Source organism: Entamoeba histolytica, genomic scaffold (assembly GCF_000208925.1).
Source record: "Entamoeba histolytica HM-1:IMSS scf_1104750518221 genomic scaffold, whole genome shotgun sequence".
Taxonomy (NCBI): domain Eukaryota; phylum Evosea; order Mastigamoebida; family Endamoebidae; genus Entamoeba; species Entamoeba histolytica.
Window position 1 is genome coordinate 96,842 of NW_001914875.1, and position 19,610 is coordinate 116,451.

General features: G+C 27.3%; 11 protein-coding genes across 11 annotated transcripts; 5 read left to right on the top strand and 6 right to left on the bottom strand.

Moving 5' to 3' along the window:
- Positions 1-37: 37 nt before the first annotated feature.
- Positions 38-1,318, bottom strand: EHI_126080 (threonine dehydratase, putative; the record flags this gene model as incomplete). The annotated part of the gene is made up of 1 exon (XM_645313.1): positions 38-1,318. The coding sequence occupies one exon, from the start codon at positions 1,316-1,318 to the stop codon at positions 38-40; it is 1,281 nt and encodes a 426-aa protein (XP_650405.1).
- A 246-nt stretch (positions 1,319-1,564) lies between these two features.
- Positions 1,565-2,404, top strand: EHI_126090 (pyridoxal kinase, putative; the record flags this gene model as incomplete). Its single annotated transcript, XM_647389.1, has 1 exon — positions 1,565-2,404. One exon carries the CDS (start codon positions 1,565-1,567, stop codon positions 2,402-2,404), a length of 840 nt encoding a protein of 279 aa, XP_652481.1.
- A 91-nt stretch (positions 2,405-2,495) lies between these two features.
- EHI_126100 (protein kinase domain containing protein) lies at positions 2,496-6,014 on the bottom strand (the record flags this gene model as incomplete). Its single annotated transcript, XM_645311.2, has 1 exon — positions 2,496-6,014. The coding sequence occupies one exon, from the start codon at positions 6,012-6,014 to the stop codon at positions 2,496-2,498; it is 3,519 nt and encodes a 1,172-aa protein (XP_650403.2).
- A 1,629-nt stretch (positions 6,015-7,643) lies between these two features.
- On the top strand, positions 7,644-8,313 carry EHI_126110 (40S ribosomal protein S5, putative). Its single transcript, XM_647594.2, has one exon. It carries the CDS (start codon positions 7,662-7,664, stop codon positions 8,277-8,279), a length of 618 nt encoding a protein of 205 aa, XP_652686.1. The 5' UTR covers positions 7,644-7,661; the 3' UTR covers positions 8,280-8,313.
- Positions 8,314-8,414: 101 nt separating this feature from the next.
- On the top strand, positions 8,415-10,262 carry EHI_126120 (DNA mismatch repair protein mutL, putative; the record flags this gene model as incomplete). The annotated part of the gene is made up of 1 exon (XM_647392.1): positions 8,415-10,262. The coding sequence occupies one exon, from the start codon at positions 8,415-8,417 to the stop codon at positions 10,260-10,262; it is 1,848 nt and encodes a 615-aa protein (XP_652484.1).
- Positions 10,263-10,334: 72 nt separating this feature from the next.
- On the top strand, positions 10,335-10,878 carry EHI_126130 (uncharacterized protein; the record flags this gene model as incomplete). Its single annotated transcript, XM_643298.1, has 2 exons — positions 10,335-10,597; positions 10,644-10,878. 2 exons carry the CDS (start codon positions 10,335-10,337, stop codon positions 10,876-10,878), a joined length of 498 nt encoding a protein of 165 aa, XP_648390.1.
- Positions 10,879-11,013: 135 nt separating this feature from the next.
- On the top strand, positions 11,014-11,654 carry EHI_126140 (60S ribosomal protein L9, putative). Its single transcript, XM_647370.2, has one exon. It carries the CDS (start codon positions 11,031-11,033, stop codon positions 11,622-11,624), a length of 594 nt encoding a protein of 197 aa, XP_652462.1. The 5' UTR covers positions 11,014-11,030; the 3' UTR covers positions 11,625-11,654.
- Positions 11,655-12,133: 479 nt separating this feature from the next.
- On the bottom strand, positions 12,134-13,201 carry EHI_126150 (cell cycle control protein cwf2, putative; the record flags this gene model as incomplete). Its single annotated transcript, XM_643300.1, has 1 exon — positions 12,134-13,201. The coding sequence occupies one exon, from the start codon at positions 13,199-13,201 to the stop codon at positions 12,134-12,136; it is 1,068 nt and encodes a 355-aa protein (XP_648392.1).
- A 63-nt stretch (positions 13,202-13,264) lies between these two features.
- Positions 13,265-14,041, bottom strand: EHI_126160 (DNA excision repair protein, putative; the record flags this gene model as incomplete). Its single annotated transcript, XM_647372.1, has 2 exons — positions 13,265-13,453; positions 13,514-14,041. 2 exons carry the CDS (start codon positions 14,039-14,041, stop codon positions 13,265-13,267), a joined length of 717 nt encoding a protein of 238 aa, XP_652464.1.
- A 110-nt stretch (positions 14,042-14,151) lies between these two features.
- On the bottom strand, positions 14,152-15,102 carry EHI_126170 (cysteine protease, putative; the record flags this gene model as incomplete). Its single annotated transcript, XM_647373.2, has 1 exon — positions 14,152-15,102. One exon carries the CDS (start codon positions 15,100-15,102, stop codon positions 14,152-14,154), a length of 951 nt encoding a protein of 316 aa, XP_652465.2.
- Positions 15,103-17,492: 2,390 nt separating this feature from the next.
- Positions 17,493-19,511, bottom strand: EHI_126180 (heat shock protein 70, putative; the record flags this gene model as incomplete). Its single annotated transcript, XM_647375.1, has 1 exon — positions 17,493-19,511. The coding sequence occupies one exon, from the start codon at positions 19,509-19,511 to the stop codon at positions 17,493-17,495; it is 2,019 nt and encodes a 672-aa protein (XP_652467.1).
- Positions 19,512-19,610: the final 99 nt, after the last annotated feature.

Here is a 19,610-nt window from a genome sequence, read left to right on the forward strand (position 1 = left end):
GAGTGGTGTTTTTATTGAAAGGGAAAAATTGTAAATTTCAATTGAAAATATATCCAGCCTCCTTAAGAACATCAAAGATTTTATCACGATGCTCTACTCCATAACATTCCATTTGAACATCACATAGACATATTCCAATAGCAGAAGTTGCTGGTCTTCTTGTTGCAACACCAACAACAGTTGCTTTTTCTTCAGTAATATGAGCAAGAAGATCCTTAATAGCACCTGGAACATCTGCAATTTCAACAGTAAATTCAACTTTTCTTCCTGCCTTAACAAGACCTCTTTCAATAACTTTATTGATAACATTAACATCAAGATTTCCTCCTGAAACAATACACACAACATTTGTATCTTCAGTAAGTCCTTTAATCTTTCCAGATAATAATGCAGCTACTGGAGTAGCTCCAGATCCTTCACTTACTATTTTACATCTTTCTAACATCAATAACATAGCTTGTGCAATACTCTCTTCATCAACAGTAACAATTTCATCAACATATTTCAATAAAACTGGTGCTGTCTTATCACCAGGTGCTTTGACAGCAATACCATCAGCCATAGTTTTTGCTGTCTTAACACAACAAATCTTATGTTCTGCTTTAGAAACTGCCATTGATGGACATTCAGCTGCTTGAACTCCAATAATTCTAATTTCTGGTTTAATTTGTTTAGCAGCAAAAGCAACTCCAGACATAAGTCCTCCTCCTCCAATAGCTCCAATGATAACATCACATTTTTCTAATTGTTCAAGAATCTCAAGAGCAATTGTTCCTTGACCAGCCATAACCCATGGATCATTGAATGGATGGACAAATGTTTTACCTTCTTCTTTACATAATTGCATAGCATAAGCTAATGATTCATCAAATACTTTACCATGAAGAACAACTTCTGCACCATAACCTCTAGTTGCAGTAACTTTAGCTGTAGAAGCAAATTCTGGCATAACAATAGTAGCTTTACAACCTGCACTAGTTGATGCAAATGCAACACCTTGAGCATGGTTTCCAGCAGATGCAGCAACTACACCTCTTTTCTTTTCTTCTTCAGTTAATGTAGCAATTTTATTAACAGCACCTCTAACTTTGAATGATCCAGTCTTTTGTAAATTCTCTAATTTTAAATAAGTTTTACATCCAACTTTCTTAGAGATAGTATTTGAATATTCTAAGGCAGTATAATAAGCATATCCTTTAATTCTTTTAGATGCAGCATATACATCACTAATTGTTATTGGACATTCTGTATTTGGAATATCTCCAACAACATCATGTGGAACCTTTAAGTATTCACTTCCATTGGTTGTAGTAGACATGAAGAAAATGAATAATAAATAACAACAGGTTAATGGTTTTAAATCAATGAAAAAAAGAAACTAAGGAGAGACTTTCTAGAAGAAAGTAGAATAATAAAGATTTAATAATTATTTTAGTTGTAAGGAAAGAATAGAAGTTTAATTTTTGTTTTATTTAACTAAAAAAAAAAAGGAAATTTGTTAAGTTAGTTCAATGATAATAAAAAAGAAAAAAACCTTTGAACTAATTATAATAATATTAGTTTAATGACCAATAAAGTCCTCACTATAAGTTCTTATGTTTGTTCAGGGTTTGTTGGAAATAGGTGTGGAATGATCATTTTGGACTCTTTCCAAATTCAATCCATATTTGTTCTTACTACACATCTTGCAAACCACACTGGTTATCCTGTTGTTGGAGGAAGTGGGGTATTACTTAATGATTTTATATCAATTATGGATTCATTAGAAGTTAATCATTTGGATAAAGACATTGAATTTCTTGTCACAGGATATTTTCCATCTTCAGATTTAGTTTATGAAACTATTAACCGTGTAAAAAGAATTAAAGATAATAAGAAGGTATACTTTTTGTGTGATCCAATTCTTGGTGATAATGGTAAGATGTATACTAAGTCTGAAGTTCAAGATTCTATGAAAGAATTAATTAAATATGCAGATATTATTACTCCAAATGCAACTGAATTATCTTTTTTGACGGGACTAGAAGTTAATTCAGTTAGTGAAGCAATTAAAGCATGTCATATTCTTCATGAACAAGGAATACCAGTAATATTAGTAACTTCAATTAAAGAAGGAAATGATATTATTCTTTTATGTAGTTTTAAAGATACATTAAATAATAAAAATTTTACAATCAAAATTCCTCGTATTGAAGGAGATTTTACTGGAGTAGGAGATACTTTAACATATATTTTATTAAGTTGGATTATTAAAGGTATTCCTTTAGAACATGCAGTTAATAGAGCTATAAGTACTCTTCAAACCATTCTTAGAAATACTGTTGGAACTGCAGAAATTAATATTATAAATTGTATTCCTTATTTAAAAGGAACTGAAGAGTCTTTTACAATTACTTATATTTGAATTTACAAAGTATTTTTTAAATTCTTTTCTTTTTTAAATGAAATTAAACATAACATTTAATAATAATAATTAATAAGAATTTTATAACAAATTACTTTTTTATTTCATTTTCATTAATTGATACATCTCTTCCTTTCTTATTTGATACATATTCACTTGAAATTTCAGAACTATTTATTAATGAAAATGAACTTATTTTCTTTGAATCTATATCCTGTTCAGTAGAATGACTACTTCCTCCTGTTTTAGTTGAACTTTTCTTTGTATTTATATGTGTTAAATTAACAACAATAGGTAATAAAAGGTTTCCAGCTTCTTTAAATGTTGGACGTTCATTAGGTTTTTGTGCCCAACATTGTTCAATAATTGTTTTTATCAAACAACTGTCTGAAATATGAAGTCTTTTTCCTGAACATACATATTTTAAAATTGATTCTGAGTCAGGGAATTTCATTGGATCATATGGTTCTTTTCCTAACCAAATTTCTAACATACAAATTGCAAAGGAAAATACATCTGATTTTAATGTCATTTGTTCTGACTGGAATATTTCTGGTGCCATATACATTGGTGTACCAATATTTTGTAAAGCAATATTTCCTGAAGATTCAATGAATGACCTTGATGTTCCAAAGTCAGTAACTTTAATTGTTACAGCATCATGTGGATTATTTGAATAAACTAAGATATTATCTGTTTTTAAGTCACGATGTACAATATCATTTTCATGTAAATATTCCATTCCACGTGCTATGTCTTGACAGAATCTTACTTTTAAAAATTCACTCATTGCATTTGTTTTCATATATTTTCTTAATGACCCAAGTGGACAAAATTCTGTTACTAAACACAATGTATCACTTGATACTACACTTCCTATGAAATTTACAACATATTGACATCTAATTCTTTCCATCATTTCTGCTTCTTGCATGAAATTAGGTAATAAATCATTTAAATCAACTAAATCTGTTTTTAATACTTTAACTGCAACATCAACCATTCTCCATTCTGCACGATAAACAATACCAAAAGTTCCAGATCCAATAGGTGGATGGAATAAATTAATTTCTTCATAATCTAATTTAGTAGAAAGAGCAGATTCAACTTGAAGGTTTAAATAAACATGGAATTTATGAATACCCTTTAGTCTGTCCTCTTTATTTTTCTTTGATTTACTTTGACCGCTTTCATTTGAAATCACTGAATTATTCTTTGTTATTCCATGACCTTTATCTGTAGAATGACTTGATGTAGTATCACTTTTATTTCTTGGGTCATCTGAAATATCACTATTTTGGCTTGAATTAATTTGTAGTACTTCAGGATTATTCTTTTCTATTTCTTTTAAAATAGATTTTAATTTACCATATCGAAGTGTTACTGGAACACGTTCTTTTAAAATAGTAGTACATTTGACTATTAAATTAACCGTTATTATAATAGAATCTCCAGGTCTGACTGTCCCAATTACTGGACTAAACATAATATCATACTTTGGATATTCTCCACAATGAAATGTAAAATAAAGTACTTCTTTATAATTATTTTTTAATTCAACAGTTGTTTGAACAGGTTCATCTACTTCCATTCTATTATCAATATCCTTGAAACTGATTGAAGGATTATCAAATTCAAAGTAACTTGTATTTGTTCTTATGTCAATATATTGTGAGTTTGTTTTATTAAAAGGAATAATTGTACTTTCCAAAAATGGTAAATCAGTTTGTGCTCTCCATTCTTCTTGAATTTCTAATGTTAATTTTTTATATCTAAACATTATAATAAGTAGTAAGCTTAACCATAATAATATATATAAACATACTCCAGAACTTGTTTCTATCTTTAAAAAAAGTCCAATTTCTAATGAACGGCAAGAGGTATCTCCAGTTTTGTACCATCCAGCTTGACACTCACATTCATAACACCCATCTCCTCCATCACACTCTTCTCCATCATTAACAATTTTATTCCCACACATTACGGATAAACAAGATTTTCTTGGTGTATAATATGGATTATATCCTTCTTCACAAATACAATGGTCACATCCAATGCCTCCATCACATTCTTCTCCATCATCAACAATTCCATTTCCACAAGTCTCTAATGAACATTTAGTTGTTCCATTTATTAACATTGGGATATATCCATAATGACACATACAAGTATCAATGTCACATTTAATATCATCCTTTTGTTGAGAAATATCACAGTCTTCTTCTTCATCAACAACCTTATTTCCACATAATGTACAAATTTCTCCTTTTTTAATATATCCATTAAGACAAACACACCCTCCTGAGGCTGTGCTGCAAATTCCATTTTCTCCACATCCCATAGGACAAACAGCTTTAACATCCATTCTTAATTGAACTTGTTGTAAATTATTTGTTGTCAAAAATATAAAGTAATTCTTTCCTGGTTTTAAAGAAATTATAGCTTTTGAATGATAAGTATCTCCATTCTCACAACTCTTTGAACCAGTAACAACACATTTTGCAGTTGGATTATCTTCAGAACAAGATAATGTTGAATTAATAGATCCAGAATCAACTTCTATCACATTAAATCCAGCATTAACACCATTTTCAGTATTACATGTAGAAATTGATATAGATTGTTCAATGCCTCTGATCAAGAACCAAGAACCATATTGAGGAGTATTAATACACTTATTAGTAGAAGGAAACATGTTTGACCTTTTCAAAATTTTAGTACTTGATCCATTTATAATATCATTCCAAAGAATTTCTTCATAAAATGAACCACATGAATTTTTTTGAAATGTAAATAAAACAACAGGATCTTTTGTAAATATATCAGAAAATGCCATTGAAATAAACACATATTTTGGAATTCCTGGAACGACATGAGTAATAGCATGAGAATCAAGAATATACCAATCAATATCATCATTCTCAAATTCACAATCTTCAGATGTATTTGGTTCTAAATCATCTCTACAATTGTTTAATATTATAATTCGTGTATCTTCTCCAATGTCTTTTCCTTGAAGAATATAATAATCAATAACATAACTAGAATAATGTCGTGTTGTTTCAATAGATATAAACCCCTCTTCTTTTGCATTAATTTCAAACCAAAATCCATATGAATAAGGGGTTTTTGATTCAAGTCTATCAAAACAATTTTCTACTGATAAAACTGCTTCACTCTTTTTTAAATGTAAAGTTTTAGATGTTCCACTAATAAAATCTAATTTACGAATATAAGTTAAGTCAGTTGCTTCTATAACATTTTTACAACTTCTTACTGTAGCTTTTAATTCATCAGTCACTTTAATACATTTCATAAACCCTTGTTGAAAAAATCCATTTCGACATCCATGGCAGTCTTCATAATATCCTTCACTTACATTACATTTTGAACATGATTGTGAAGCATCACAACCAGTCAAACATCCGTCAATATCACATTGTGGATTACATGCATTTTTTTCTTTATCATAAGAATATCCATATTCACATTTACAGTTTGAACAAAAAGCAACATTATCACATTCTTCATAAAATAAATCTCTTTCCCCATCACCACAAATAGCTTCTTCACTGTAAACAAATGAAATTAAATAATAAATTAATATCATTAAATTCATTGTATATGGCTTTTAGTAGTTCTTATTACTCTTATTTGAGTCATTTATTGTAGAATATATATTTAGAAAACTGACAACAAATACTTTATTCAAATCTTTAAATCCTTTTCTTTCTCTTTGAAGTCTTATCTTTAATAATTGGAATATATCTAATTATAACAAAAAACTGTCTTCTTCATATTATCCTAAAATTGTTATTTCAATAAAAATACACTATTCTCTCTATTACAATAACCTATACCAAGAACAAAATGATTTCTTTATACTGAAATCAGTCTATATAACAACAAAGCATGTTTAAAAAATTTCTTAATAAATAAATAAAAACAAAAAATATAATGTTTAATAATTTAGTAAATTCTCTTTGACACGCAATGATATTATTTTTAGAATACTTGTTGTGATAAAAATAGTCAATAACGTTGAGATAGTATTTCCACACGAAAAAGTAATCTTCTACATCACTTAGTAAATATTTGACTTATGTCTCAATTTTCCTTATTATAGCACTTATTACTTCTTTCTTAATAACTTAAAATAACCTAAAAAATAAATATTTAAACAAAAAAAAAGTCATACATATTCATTAATTATATAATTGATTATTAAATGTTTTAATGTCTGAGTGATTTCGGTTATTTTTTGACTTATTACTAAATAATTTCATTTAAATTTACTTTCTTTTCTAAAAGAATCATCTATTTTTTTTTTTTGTGATTTTAATTATCCTCCTTCTTATTTTTTTTATTTTTTTCTTATAAATTTTTTATTTTAAAAATTTTATATTCTCCATAAAAAGAAAAATCAACAAGACTTATCCAAACACAAAATATTATTCTTTCCAAACGTTTAACTAAAAACAATCCAAAAAAAGTATTTAATCCAATAAACTAATAAAATCCATTTAAATTCAATTATATTATAAAATACTATTTTTATCATTGAATCTAAACTTCTTTTAACAAAACTAAAAGTTTAAAATATAAAATAATTTACTAATAGTTTTATTTTTATAAAATACTCCTACAAATCATTATCATTAACAGTTGTAATAAAATTTATTTCCTTTGTTTTAAAATTTCTTTAAAATTACTATATCTCAACCAATTTTAAAAAAAAATCCTTATAAAACTTCTAAAATGTTATTGAATTAACAAAATCTTTTACATTGAACTTAAATTCATTTGAACTAAGTAATAATCTCATTTTGCAATATAAGTCAAATAAAAAATTAAATCACTTATTCAATTGTATTATTGGAATGAATTTCATATTAATAAAGAAAGAAATCATTTTGTAAAAAACATTCTATTTTATCTTCAAAAAAGAAAATTAATATTAGTATCTCTTTTTATAAAAAAATTATATCATTTCACTTTTCTTTTTCCTCTTTCTTATTAAAAAGGAAAAAAGATTTAAAAACCACACACCACTATTTCATTCAATTCTTAAATTCTTAAATTCTGACTTTTGCCATTTACCTGAAATTAACTTTTAATATATTTTTGAGATATTAATACATCTCAATTCTTAATCTTTTTTATTTTTTATTTTTATATGAACTATTTTTAATTAATAAGAAAACTAAAAAATAAAAAAACCATACAAAACCCTACAACTAGAACAAAAGTTGCATTAATGGCTGAAACCGTCGCTCAACCAGTTGAAGCTGCACACACTTTTGCACCAAAACTTTTCAATAAATGGAGTTATGATGTTACCGTTAGTGATATTTCACTTAAGGAACTCCTTGCCATTAATAGTAAGCTTAAGTATCAAGTCTTCCTTCCACACACAGCTGGAAGATATCAAATTAAGCCATTCAGAAAGATTCAATGCCCAATTGTTGAAAGATTAGTTTGCTGTATGATGCAACATGGAAAGAATTCAGGAAAGAAACTTCTTGCTATGAGAGTTGTTGAAGAAGCCTTTGAAATTATTCATTTATTAACTGAAAAGAACCCAATTCAAGTATTAGTTGATGCCATTATTAACGCATCCCCAAGAGAAGATTCAACTCGTGTTGGAACAGGAGGAAATGCTAAGAGACAAGCTGTTGATGTTTCACCATTAAGAAGAATCAACCAAGCCCTTTATTTAATGACTATGGGATGCAGAAGTGCAGCATTCAGAAACTCTAAAACTCTTGCCGAATGTCTTGCTGATGAAATTGTCAACGCATCTAAATCTAACACTGCTTCATTTGCCATTAAGAAGAAGGAAGATATGGAACGTGTTGCTAAATCTAACAGATAAAACTTACACTCAATTGACTTTTGGTGTGATATTATTTGATTTTTTATTTTATTAAGAATGATTAGTATTTATGAAAGGAAAGATTCAATCTATATTTTTTGACTATTTTAATGATTAGTTTTCAAATTCAAAGCAATGAAAAGAAAGTCTGCTGGAGAAGTTCAAGCTCTAAAAGCCTCGATTCAGTTTATTCGTACAGGATTTGTTTGTGTTGAAATTCTTAAATTAATGGAAAGTAAAGGATATAGTTCAGTAAGTATTTGGTGTGATAAAGAAATTAATGAAATAAAAATTATTATGGATGAAATTCAAGTTGATGAACAACAAATAAATACATTATTAAATGAAGATATTTTTCATGAAGTGAATAGTATTAGTAGATGTTCAATAATGACATCTCTTTTGTCTCAAGAATATTCGTTTAGATACATTTATGAAGTTTGTTTTTTCAATAGTTTTCAAAAGAGATTAATTATGAAGAATGGAAGATGGAAAAAAGAACGTTTGAAACAGTACCAATTAAATAATCAATTAGTTGTTTGTCTAGAAAAATTATTTGAAAATACTCCTGAAAGAAAAGAAACATTCAGTCAACTTATTCAAGACATTATTGGATATCATATTATTCATTATAAAATTGGAATACAAATCAAGTGGAATAATGAAACATATTGTTTATTAGACTCACAACCAACAATGAAAAAATGTTACGAAAATATTTTTCATTATCAAATGAAAGAATTTTCAACATTATATTCATTTAACTCAATAACAATTTATGGATTACGTTATTTATCAAAAGACATGAAATGGAATAATACAAAATATCATTATATAATTATGGTAAATGATTATTTAATACACCATAATTCATTGAATCAATTGATCAATCAAATTCATTGTAAATATTATGGTATTTCACAAAGTCATATTTTAACACCTCCTTTTTTCCTTCAAATCAAAATTCCATTCTTTCATCCACAATATCCATTACATTTTGAAGATGAAAATAATTTCTTATTATGGATAATCAAATTCCTCTCAAATGAATTTTTATCAGAACTATTGGTATTACCTCCACCAATTACACAATACCCATTTTATTCACATATTCAATTCCAACATCCAAAATCATCACCTCCATCACCAAAGAAACAAAGAATTTTTGCATTAAGTTATTCAATTCAAGGAAGAGAAATAAAAGAGAAAGAAACAACTAAAATACCACAAATAAATAAAACAAAATATGGAATGAATAGACATAAACCTTCTAAAAGAAGAATAAGTAATAAGACAATATATTCTATTGCTATACCATATGTACATTATAACATCATTTCATTACAAGAAAATATAAAATATTTTAGTCATATAATACCATCAAATAAAATTACAAAAGATGACATAAAAAAGATTCAAGTAATTGGACAATTTGGTAAGAAATTTATAATCTGTTTAAATAAAAGAAATGGATTGCTCTATGGATTTGATCAACATGCTGTTCATGAAAGAATTCTTTTTGAAAAAAATTGGAGAATGTTAGAACAAGAAACAAGTACTTGTCTTCAATCATTTCAATGTTCATTACATAAAAATGTAAATTCATCTCAATTACAAGTGTTACAAAAATATAAATATCAATTTAACAAGTTGAATATTAGTTATTCCATCCAATATAATAAAGTATATTTTAAATCATTTCCAATTATCTTTGGAAAACAACTTACCTGCTCAGAAATTATGGATATTGTAAACCAAATAGATATTTGTAATGAATTTCCAGGAATTAAACATCTTTCAATTATACGTCATATTGTAGCATCACAATCATGTAGAAATGCTATTATGTTTAATGACAATTTAACATTAGAAGAATGTAAAAAATTAATAAGTCAATTGTCAGAATGTTCATGTCCATTTATATGTGCACATGGTAGAATAAATGTTGCACCATTATATGATTATGTCAGTTTAAATAAATAATAAATAAATAATAAAATGTTAAACTGACATTTTCAACAGAAAAAAATAAGAATTGAAAATGAAAAAGATAATATGACAGAAACAACACACATTGAAGAAATTAATCGAGGGAAAACACCAACAGAATTGAATGATGGACTTGATCCAGAAGAAGAACAACAATGTTATCAAGGAAAATCAACAACAAAAGATGGAATATATATTGGAACATATAGTTTTTTTATTTGGTTAGGATTGATTATTGCATCAATTCTCTTTATAATTTGGCAAATTGTACCAAGAAAACTAGCGGATTCACTTGGATTAGAACCATTTTTTACATTAATGCCTGATCAGTTTGTTTGTAGTAGAAGAAAGAAATAAAGAGAAAGTCACAAATAGATATTGGACATTAGTCATTCCAGCAGGATTTGTTATGGGATTTTTTTGTATTGTAATAGGGTATTACGGAGTGATGGAGTTTTTTGTAGTTGATCCAAGAAGTCCATATGCATATACAGATGAAAGAAAAACAGAAGTAACAAAAGGAGAGGGAGAAAATAATAAAGGAGAAGAAAATATACCACCAATAGAGGATTGTGAAGTAAATAAAGTATCAGAAATGATATATTCATAAAGAAAAAGAGAAGAAGAAAAAAAAATTAAATTTTTGAAGAGAAATTTGTTTTTAAAGAACAAAAAGAAAAAATATAGGAAAAAGATAGTAATTTTAGTAAAAAGAGAAATAGGGTTGGAAAGAACTCAAATAGAGTCAAATCCTCGAGGGAAATGCCAAGATTATTGAAGAAAACAGAACACGTTGTTATTCCAGAAGGAGTTAATATTGAAATCAACCGAAAGAACATTAAGGTTACTGGACCAAGAGGAAGTCTCACAAGAGAATTCCAACATCCAAAAGTAGATATTTATGCTAGTAAACTTGTTGTAAAGAAGGAAGGACCAAAAGAAAATGTAGTTGTTATTGATATGTGGTATGGAAATAGAAGAGATTCAGCTGTTGTTAGAACTATTGCATCACATATTAAAAACATGATTACAGGAGTTACTAAAGGATATCAATACAAGATGAGAGTTGTATATGCACACTTCCCAGTTACATTAGTTATTGCTGATGATGGTAAATCAATTCAAGTCCAAAATTTCCTTGGAGAAAAGAGAACTAGACATATTGAGATGTACGACGGAGTTGTTGTTAAGAAACTTGGTAAAGATGAAATTTGCCTTGAAGGAAATGATGTTGAAAAAGTCTCACAATCAGCTGCTAATATTCATGCTGCCAATCTTGTTAGAAACAAGGATATTAGACAATTCCTTGATGGAGTTTACGTCTCAGAAAAATGTCTCATTGAAAACGATGCCTAAATTGAGAGGATTTAATGATGTTTTTTGTTATTCTTCTTTGTCTTTTTTTGAATTATAGACAAAATAAGTTTTTAAATCAAGAAGAAAATATATATTAATAAGAAGTTGATTCTTTTATTTAAAATTTAACTATTAATTTCTTCTTTTTATTTAATATTTATCTTTATTCATTAGCTTTAAAGAAGAAAGAATTGATAAACAAAATAATAGAATAATAATTATAACAATATAATACTAAAAGCAATAGAAATATTGTTATTTATTCTATTAATTTAATTACCAATAAAAGTTTTTTATTGTTGAAATAGAAAATTTGTTATTTAAAGAAAATAATTGAACAATCTAACTTACTTTACTATTGTAATTTTTTATTTTTTTTTTTTTCAATACAATTTAGAAATAAATAATACTATAAAGTACTTAATTAAGATTTATTTCAAATTCTATTAATACTTAATTATTTGCTTAGTATCTTCTTATTTTTAAAGAATATTAAAAACAATCATCAATTATTTTTCATTCTCATCATTATCATCATCTTCTTCTTGTTCTATTACTTTTGCATTTTCAAATTGTTTTGGATAAAAAAGTCCATAACTATAAGGATGCATAAATCCAGTATATTTGTTTGGAACATATTTTTCTTTCTTCTTTTCAATTTCCTTTGCAACTTCAATAATATTTTGATGTTCTTTATCTTTTAATGTTTTATTTTCTTTAATAGAATATTTAAAACCTATTGGATTTTCTTCATATACAACAGCTTGTTTTTTCATTGGAGATTCAATTGAATTTAAATATTCTTGTTTTTGTTCTTTTCTTTCTTTCATAATGTCTTTAATTTGTTGAACATATTGTGATGCAATAGATTGTTCTTCAATGGCTTTAGCTATAGGATTCGGATCATCATATGCCCATCTAATATTTAATCGTTCATTAGAATCTAAACTTTGGTCTGCCATTGCTACTTTTGCAAATTCTGCACTTCCTCGTAATTTATATCTTATGAACGCTATATTTCTTATAGGAAGAACACGAATATATTCTAATTCTCCCCATTCTCCAAAATGTCTTCTTAAAATTTCTTCAATTTGTTGAGGTGGTAGATTCCCTTTAAATCCAGAAACATATAATGTTCTATTTTCTTTTGAAAACCTCCCAATACCTCCCATGTCATCTCTTTCTGTTAAATGTCTTTCTCTACCAAATATATCTTTAATAACTCCTAAATGTTTTTCTTCTTCTTCTTGTGGAAGTTGATGTTTATATAGACATTCTTTGCCTTTAAAACATTTTCCTAATGCAAAATGAAGACATATTGGTGATTCTTCTTTACTTTTTGTTATTCCTGCATCCGTTTTAATACAACACCGTGTCATATTTCCTCTGTCTCCTCGTGTTTGTTTACTTTCAAATCCACTATATCTATTATACCAAATATTATAATCACCACTTCGAGTAGGTGTGTATGGTACATATCCATCACTTTGTTTTCGTGCTGGTCGATTAGTAATTGGTTTATATGAATATTCTTTCTCATCTTTTATTTCATTTTCTTGTGTTTGATTATCCTCCATTTTCAATTCTTTTTTGAAGTTCTTTTTTCTCTCAAATAACAAAAAATTATTCTAATAAGTGGTTTATGGTTTATTAATTTTCTTCTTTTCGATTGTTAAAGACTTTAGGAATGTTTGAATTGATCTTTCCATCTTTTTTGTTCCGACAATTGGGGAATGAAAGACTCTCCATATACTTTCTACTTTCTTTGGTCCAATGTTTTTACTCTTTTTTAACTCATCTTTATCAACAACTCCAAGTCTCTTTAACGTCTATTTTATTATTATTATTATTATTTCTCTTTGTTATTTGTACAATTCAAATAAACAAACATTAAACTTCATTAATAGGTCATATGCATTTTGCGAGTTTATCCCTTTAATCATTGATAATGCATTTATTATTTGTGTCCTTTCGTTTATTTGGTCAGATACTTCATTTTGACTATTCTCTACAACACTAAACTCTTCAATATAATGAGCAGCATCAGAATAACTTTGTGCAATAATTAACGTACATTTTTTCTTAAATAATTTTATATTGACGTCTTGTATTATTTCTTCATTTATTTCATTTATTTTACAATCTATAACAAACAACACAATATTTAAATATTCATTGCTTTGTTCAATTAATGGAACAATACATTCTTCAAGGTATTTTATGTTTGTACTGTGATATTTATATGTCAAATAAAATATTTTGGTCATATTCCCAACAATAAAATCTCCTTGTTTAATGCCAGGATCATATTCAACTCGCTTTCTAATAAAGTCTAACAACTTGTAATTCTTCTTTTGAATAAGGTTAGCTTTAATAACATATTTTGTTTGTTTGGTTATAGCATATCTTCTATTCATAGTGGTTTTATTGTTTGAGTTTAAAAAAAAAACACAAATTTAAAACTTTTCTCTTCTTAAATGATTTATTATCAAATAAACCACCACCTCTTATCAACACTCAAGTCTGCTCAGTAATTCGAATAGACTTGTTGTGGTACTATGAAGTTATCAGTTATGATATTTAAAGAAAAAAATAAGAACAAACATTGTGTTTTTAAATACAAAATTGTTGGATAGTCTGAATATTTTATTCCATCTAATCCACATAAATCGTTCATTGATATTCTAGCATATCCCATTTCTCCCCATGAATTTCCCCATGAATTTCTAATAATGATATATTTCTCTTGATTTTCTTGTCCATATCCAACAACAATGATTGCATGGTTAAGTGTTGGAACAACAGGACAATCTAAATGTAATATTCCACCTGAATATTTTCTTAATTGGTCATTGCTATAAATCATTCCAATAAATGGTCCATGTTCAATGAGTAATACTTTGATCTGTTCAAAAGTGATTGGACCAATCACTTCTTTATAATCACTAACATGGATTTTTGTTCTTCTTCCTCTAATACACTCCTTTTTGTAATTATTTGTTGAATTTCCATTGATAGTAATCAATCGGTAAGGATATTCAATTTCTGAAACAAAGTATTGAAGTGACTCTAAGACACTTGTGGGCCAACCTCCACTACACCCATTATTGTTTGAACAATCAATGATTTGTTGTGTGCTGAATGCTTGATGTTTTAATGTCAAGTGAGTGTAATGTGCTTGTAAAACTTGTGCTAATGCCATTGCATAACATCCACCACATTCTCCTTGATTCATGGTTTGTTTTATACAATAGTCTTCAGTTTTATGAGGATTTCTTTTACGATAAATACCACAATATGATAATGAAGATGGAATCTCATTTAATCTAAATGGATAGAATGTGTTATTTTTGTGTAATCTTAATGGTATTTCACTAGATAAAAGAGGTTGAATGCTTTTCTTTGGAAGTAACCCATAGAATGTTGAAGGTTTTTGTGAAAAACTCTTATAAATAATGATTAATAAAATTAAATTCATTTGTCTGTTCTGAGTTATCAAATCACCATTACTATTTTTATAGGACGATAATAAGATAGGATTGAATCTTTTTATTCTTCTTATCAAACTTATTTTCCAATGATTAAGTGGTTTTTTTATATTAATATGAAACAACTCTTACTCAATGATATCAAATAATGATTTTAAAATGTTGTGTGATGAATAAAAAGGTAGGTATCTAATATATCTTTTTTGTACTTATCTTTTGATTATTTATATGTATTTATTGATAATTGTTTGTTTGTGGAAATAAAAATTGGTTTGAGGGATTTATCTCTCTAATTTACTGAAAAATAAAGGTGTCATGACACATTTTACAGTATAACCAATTGTTGTATTGTTTTTATCTCATATTTAGTTTGTGATGCATAAATGAAAGTATTCTTTATCTTCAAGGTATGTGTGTTTCATTTGCTGTTTGCAAATAAAGAGTCTAAGAGTTGTTTGAAAAATACAGTGTTGTGATATAAATTGAATGAATAACAATGAGGATGAGATTTTGAGTTGATTCTTTTTTGATATGACAATATCATCTCATTCGTTTTATGACATTAACTTTAAATTCCTCAAACAACAATGATGTTTTCTGTATAATTTGTGGTATTATTTAGTCGTTTATTGCATAAGTAATGTTTCATGAAGATGTGATTTGTATAGTTATTTCAATGAGTATTTTTTTGATTATTTCAAGGTTTGTGATGAAAAAAATAAATCACATTATTGGAGTGATGCAATTCTTGAAATTTTCTTTTTGTGTTTTTTTTAAATAAACTCATTCTTATACCCCCATTAAACTCACAAACACAAAAGAGATGACACAAGTAACAACCACCCAAGGAAGTGTACACATTGTTGAAGAAATCCCATGGCTCGAAGCATCAGTTCAAGAAGTGATAGTACAATACAAATATTATGTAGACAGTATCAGAAATGAGACGTTCCAAGTTATGCCAAATGAACCAGTTGAGCAAGCAATCAAACGAGGAGAAGGAATATTTGACAGATTAGACGAGGTGGAACGAAGAAGGAAATTAGTAGTAGAAAAGGGGAAAGAGGCAATGCAAAGAGTTGAAAGTTTATGGTGTGTCGTAGAAGGAATATTAAATAGGTGTAAAAATGATGAAGAAGTAGTAGGTAAATCAATGAATGAAGTAATAAAGAAAATCATTGAACTTGAGAAACGAAAAAAGAAGGAACTTATTAAACCACTTCAAACACAGATTAATGCAATAGAAAAACAATACAGGGAAAAGAAATTAGAGTGGGAAACACATCTCAATGTTTGTGTAGAAAATAAAATAAAAGAAGAAAGACAAAAGAAGAAAGAAGAGAAACAAAAGAGGAAAAAAGAGTATAAAATGAAGATGTTACAAGAAGAAGCTAAGAAAAAAGAAGAAGAAAAGAAAAAACAATGTTGTCAAGAGACAGAAGAACAATTAAGAATTAAAGAAATGAGACAGTTTGAAGAATGGACAAATAGAAAGGTAGGAGGTGTATTATTTGATTCGTCTGTCTCTGACTGGAATCAGAGAACATCTGTTTGTGACAAAATGTTAATTGGGAAAGAGCATATTTTGTTTGTTATAGAAGACACAAATGGAAATAAGTTTGGAGGATATATTGATGCTAAAATCAACGTAATTGGAAATTGGATGAAAGACCAAAAAGCATTTTTGTTTTCGTTAAGGTCTAATGGTGGGTTAAGTAATATGATGAAATTCCCTTTAAAACAAAACAAAAAAACATTCAATCTGGGAACTAAATCCGATAACTTTTTATTCTTGCTTGGGGATGGATTGGATATTTGTGTATGCAAAGGCAATAATAAGTCGAAGTCTTATTGCAGGCAAAACTTCATCAACTGTAATGGAATTAGCAATACATTGTGTGGAAAGAAAATGTTTACACCAAGAAGGATTGTCATTTCTCAGATGCTTTAAACCCAATGGTTTAAGTGTTTTGGTTTTCAACTATTAACATGTTCATAAACCATAACCACAACGCCTTACAAATGATAAAATTAATTAAATATCATAAAAAATTCTAAAAAGTGCTTAAGTGACGTTTATTTTACATATTTTTTATATTATGAGATGAATTATTTTTATTTTGAATATATTTATTTTATTTGAACAAAAAAGTAGAGTAAGAATTAGTAATGTAAATAGAATAAAACTTGACTCAATTTAGTGGATATTACTTTTATTAATTCAAATAAGATTCTATTTTTATTAAGTACTAAATTGTATTTCATGGATAAATAAAATAAACAATGATATTAATTTCATAACCAATTTTATTATATCAGTAGATACAATGATTGGTTTATTATTAATAAAACTAATTACCATATTTAATTCAATTATCATTTATTCAGAATTTTTGATGTAAGGTTCAAGATGTTGCTGAAGCTTCTTGAGCATATCTTCATCAAATCCTAAATTCACAAATGCTTTCATTTTTTCAAGATACTTCCCTGTCTCTTTTTTAACGATTTCGACTTCAACAAGACCACTTCTATTTACTGTTGTTTTGTCAATTATTTTAAATTCTCCTGCTTTTAATCCAGGTGGAAGTCCTTCTATTGTTACTTTTGTAACAAGTTCCATTCCTTCTTCATTTGTTTTCTGACCTTCTCCTTTATAAATAGTGTCAACAATATCACTCTGATTATCAAATGCATTAAAATACTCTCCCTCAAAAGTAATTGGTAATTTTCTTCCTTTAGGTGCAAAAATACTAAACCCATTATTAACCATTCCAAATCCAAGTGTATATGGCATTACTTGTGTTATATCATCTTCTTTATTTATTGATATTTGATATGCTCTATAAGAGGCTCCTTTCACAACACTTAGATATCCATCAGAACCAAATCCAATAATTTTCTTCTCTCCAAACATATCACAAATTGTTTTTTTAACAAGTGGAATACAACACGAACCACCTATTGGTAAAACATAATCTACATCACTTACATTCCAACGTGCACCTTTCATCACATTTTCTATACATCTTTTAATTCTGTCAATAAGCCTATCTTTCTTGCATTGTTCTTCAAATTCTTCTCTTGTGACTTCTATGGAGTCATTAAGTTCATTACAAATTGAATATAAATCAATTGGAGAATAACTTGAATTGCCAGAAAATGATTTTTTGACATCTTCAGCAATATTTCTTATTTGTTTCATTGCTTGTAATTTCATTTTCTTAGTTTTTTTTGTATCAGAATTCTTTACAACAAAGAGTTTGTTGAATGTACTATCACCAATATGCTGTTTGATTTTATCAAGAATGATTTTAATAAGAGAATCATCAAAATTATTTCCACCAAGATTAAGATCACTTTCATTACATATACATTCTGTTTTTATTTCATTTAGAGCATTTGGTTCTTGTTGTTTTCTAAAGTCTTTTAGTTTTAATGTTATTTCATTATTCCAATTTGGATTTATTTCAGATGTATTAAATGTAAATGGTTTGTCTTGGTTTAATTTTCCAGAAGCAGATCTTGTTAATTTGTCAATACTCAAATAAACATCTCTTTTTAATTGTCGTGTGCTTGGCAGTTCATACCATTTTGTTGGCTCAAATAAATATAATTCACCTGGCTTTGTTTGTAGAGTTTCTTTTACTTTATCTAAAATACTATTTCTGATTTCTTCATCGTCTAGTTTTTCATACGTTGGCATTCCATCTCCATTTGTAATGCAACAGGCAACATCTGTTGTTCCTCCACCACAGTCAATTACAATAATTTTAGATTTATCTTTCACATGATGTTCTCTTTGATATTCCAAGATTGAAGCAAATGGTTCTTCTAATGAAGTAATATCTTCAAATCCTGCCATTTTACAAGCTTGAATTGTTTCTTTCTTTTGTCTTGGTGTAAAAGAAACAGGGACAGTAATAACTACTTTTCCTATTTTTCTATTTCCAATTCTTTTAATAAGTATATTATACAATGTTCTAAGAACCATTGCTGATACTTCGATTGGATAAAAACTTTCTTGTTTTGATAAATCAAGAGGGTCATCAACACACATCTTTATTTCATTATTGTCGGTTGAAACTTCAAATGATGTAAAAGTTGGTAATAAATTCTTTTGTTCATTATAATGTTCAACTGTTTCTCCTATTAATCTTTTAGAGTCATGAAGACAAATACCACCATTTTTCTTTGCAATAAGACCAACATTGTACTTTTTTAATCCATCACCTCCTTTAAATATTTCAACCCATGATGGTATTGAAAATTCATTATTTGATATTTGTAGTACTTCGACTGGGTTTGTCTCATTTTCAGAATAAATAGCTATAGATGAATATGTTGTTCCTAAATCTATTCCAATATGAATAGGTACTTCTGTTAATTCTTGTAAACTCATAATGAATCATAGAGATAATCAGTTCTTTAAAAATTGGTAACAAACATCATTTAATCTATTATAAAAATTCAAGATCTTTCATTTATTACAATAATACTA

What these genes read in the sequence shown, in the direction of transcription:
- EHI_126110 (XM_647594.2), top strand. Translation starts at nt 7,662, where the DNA reads ATGGCTGAAACCGTCGCTCAACCAGTTGAAGCTGCACACACTTTTGCA.
- EHI_126140 (XM_647370.2), top strand. Translation starts at nt 11,031, where the DNA reads ATGCCAAGATTATTGAAGAAAACAGAACACGTTGTTATTCCAGAAGGA.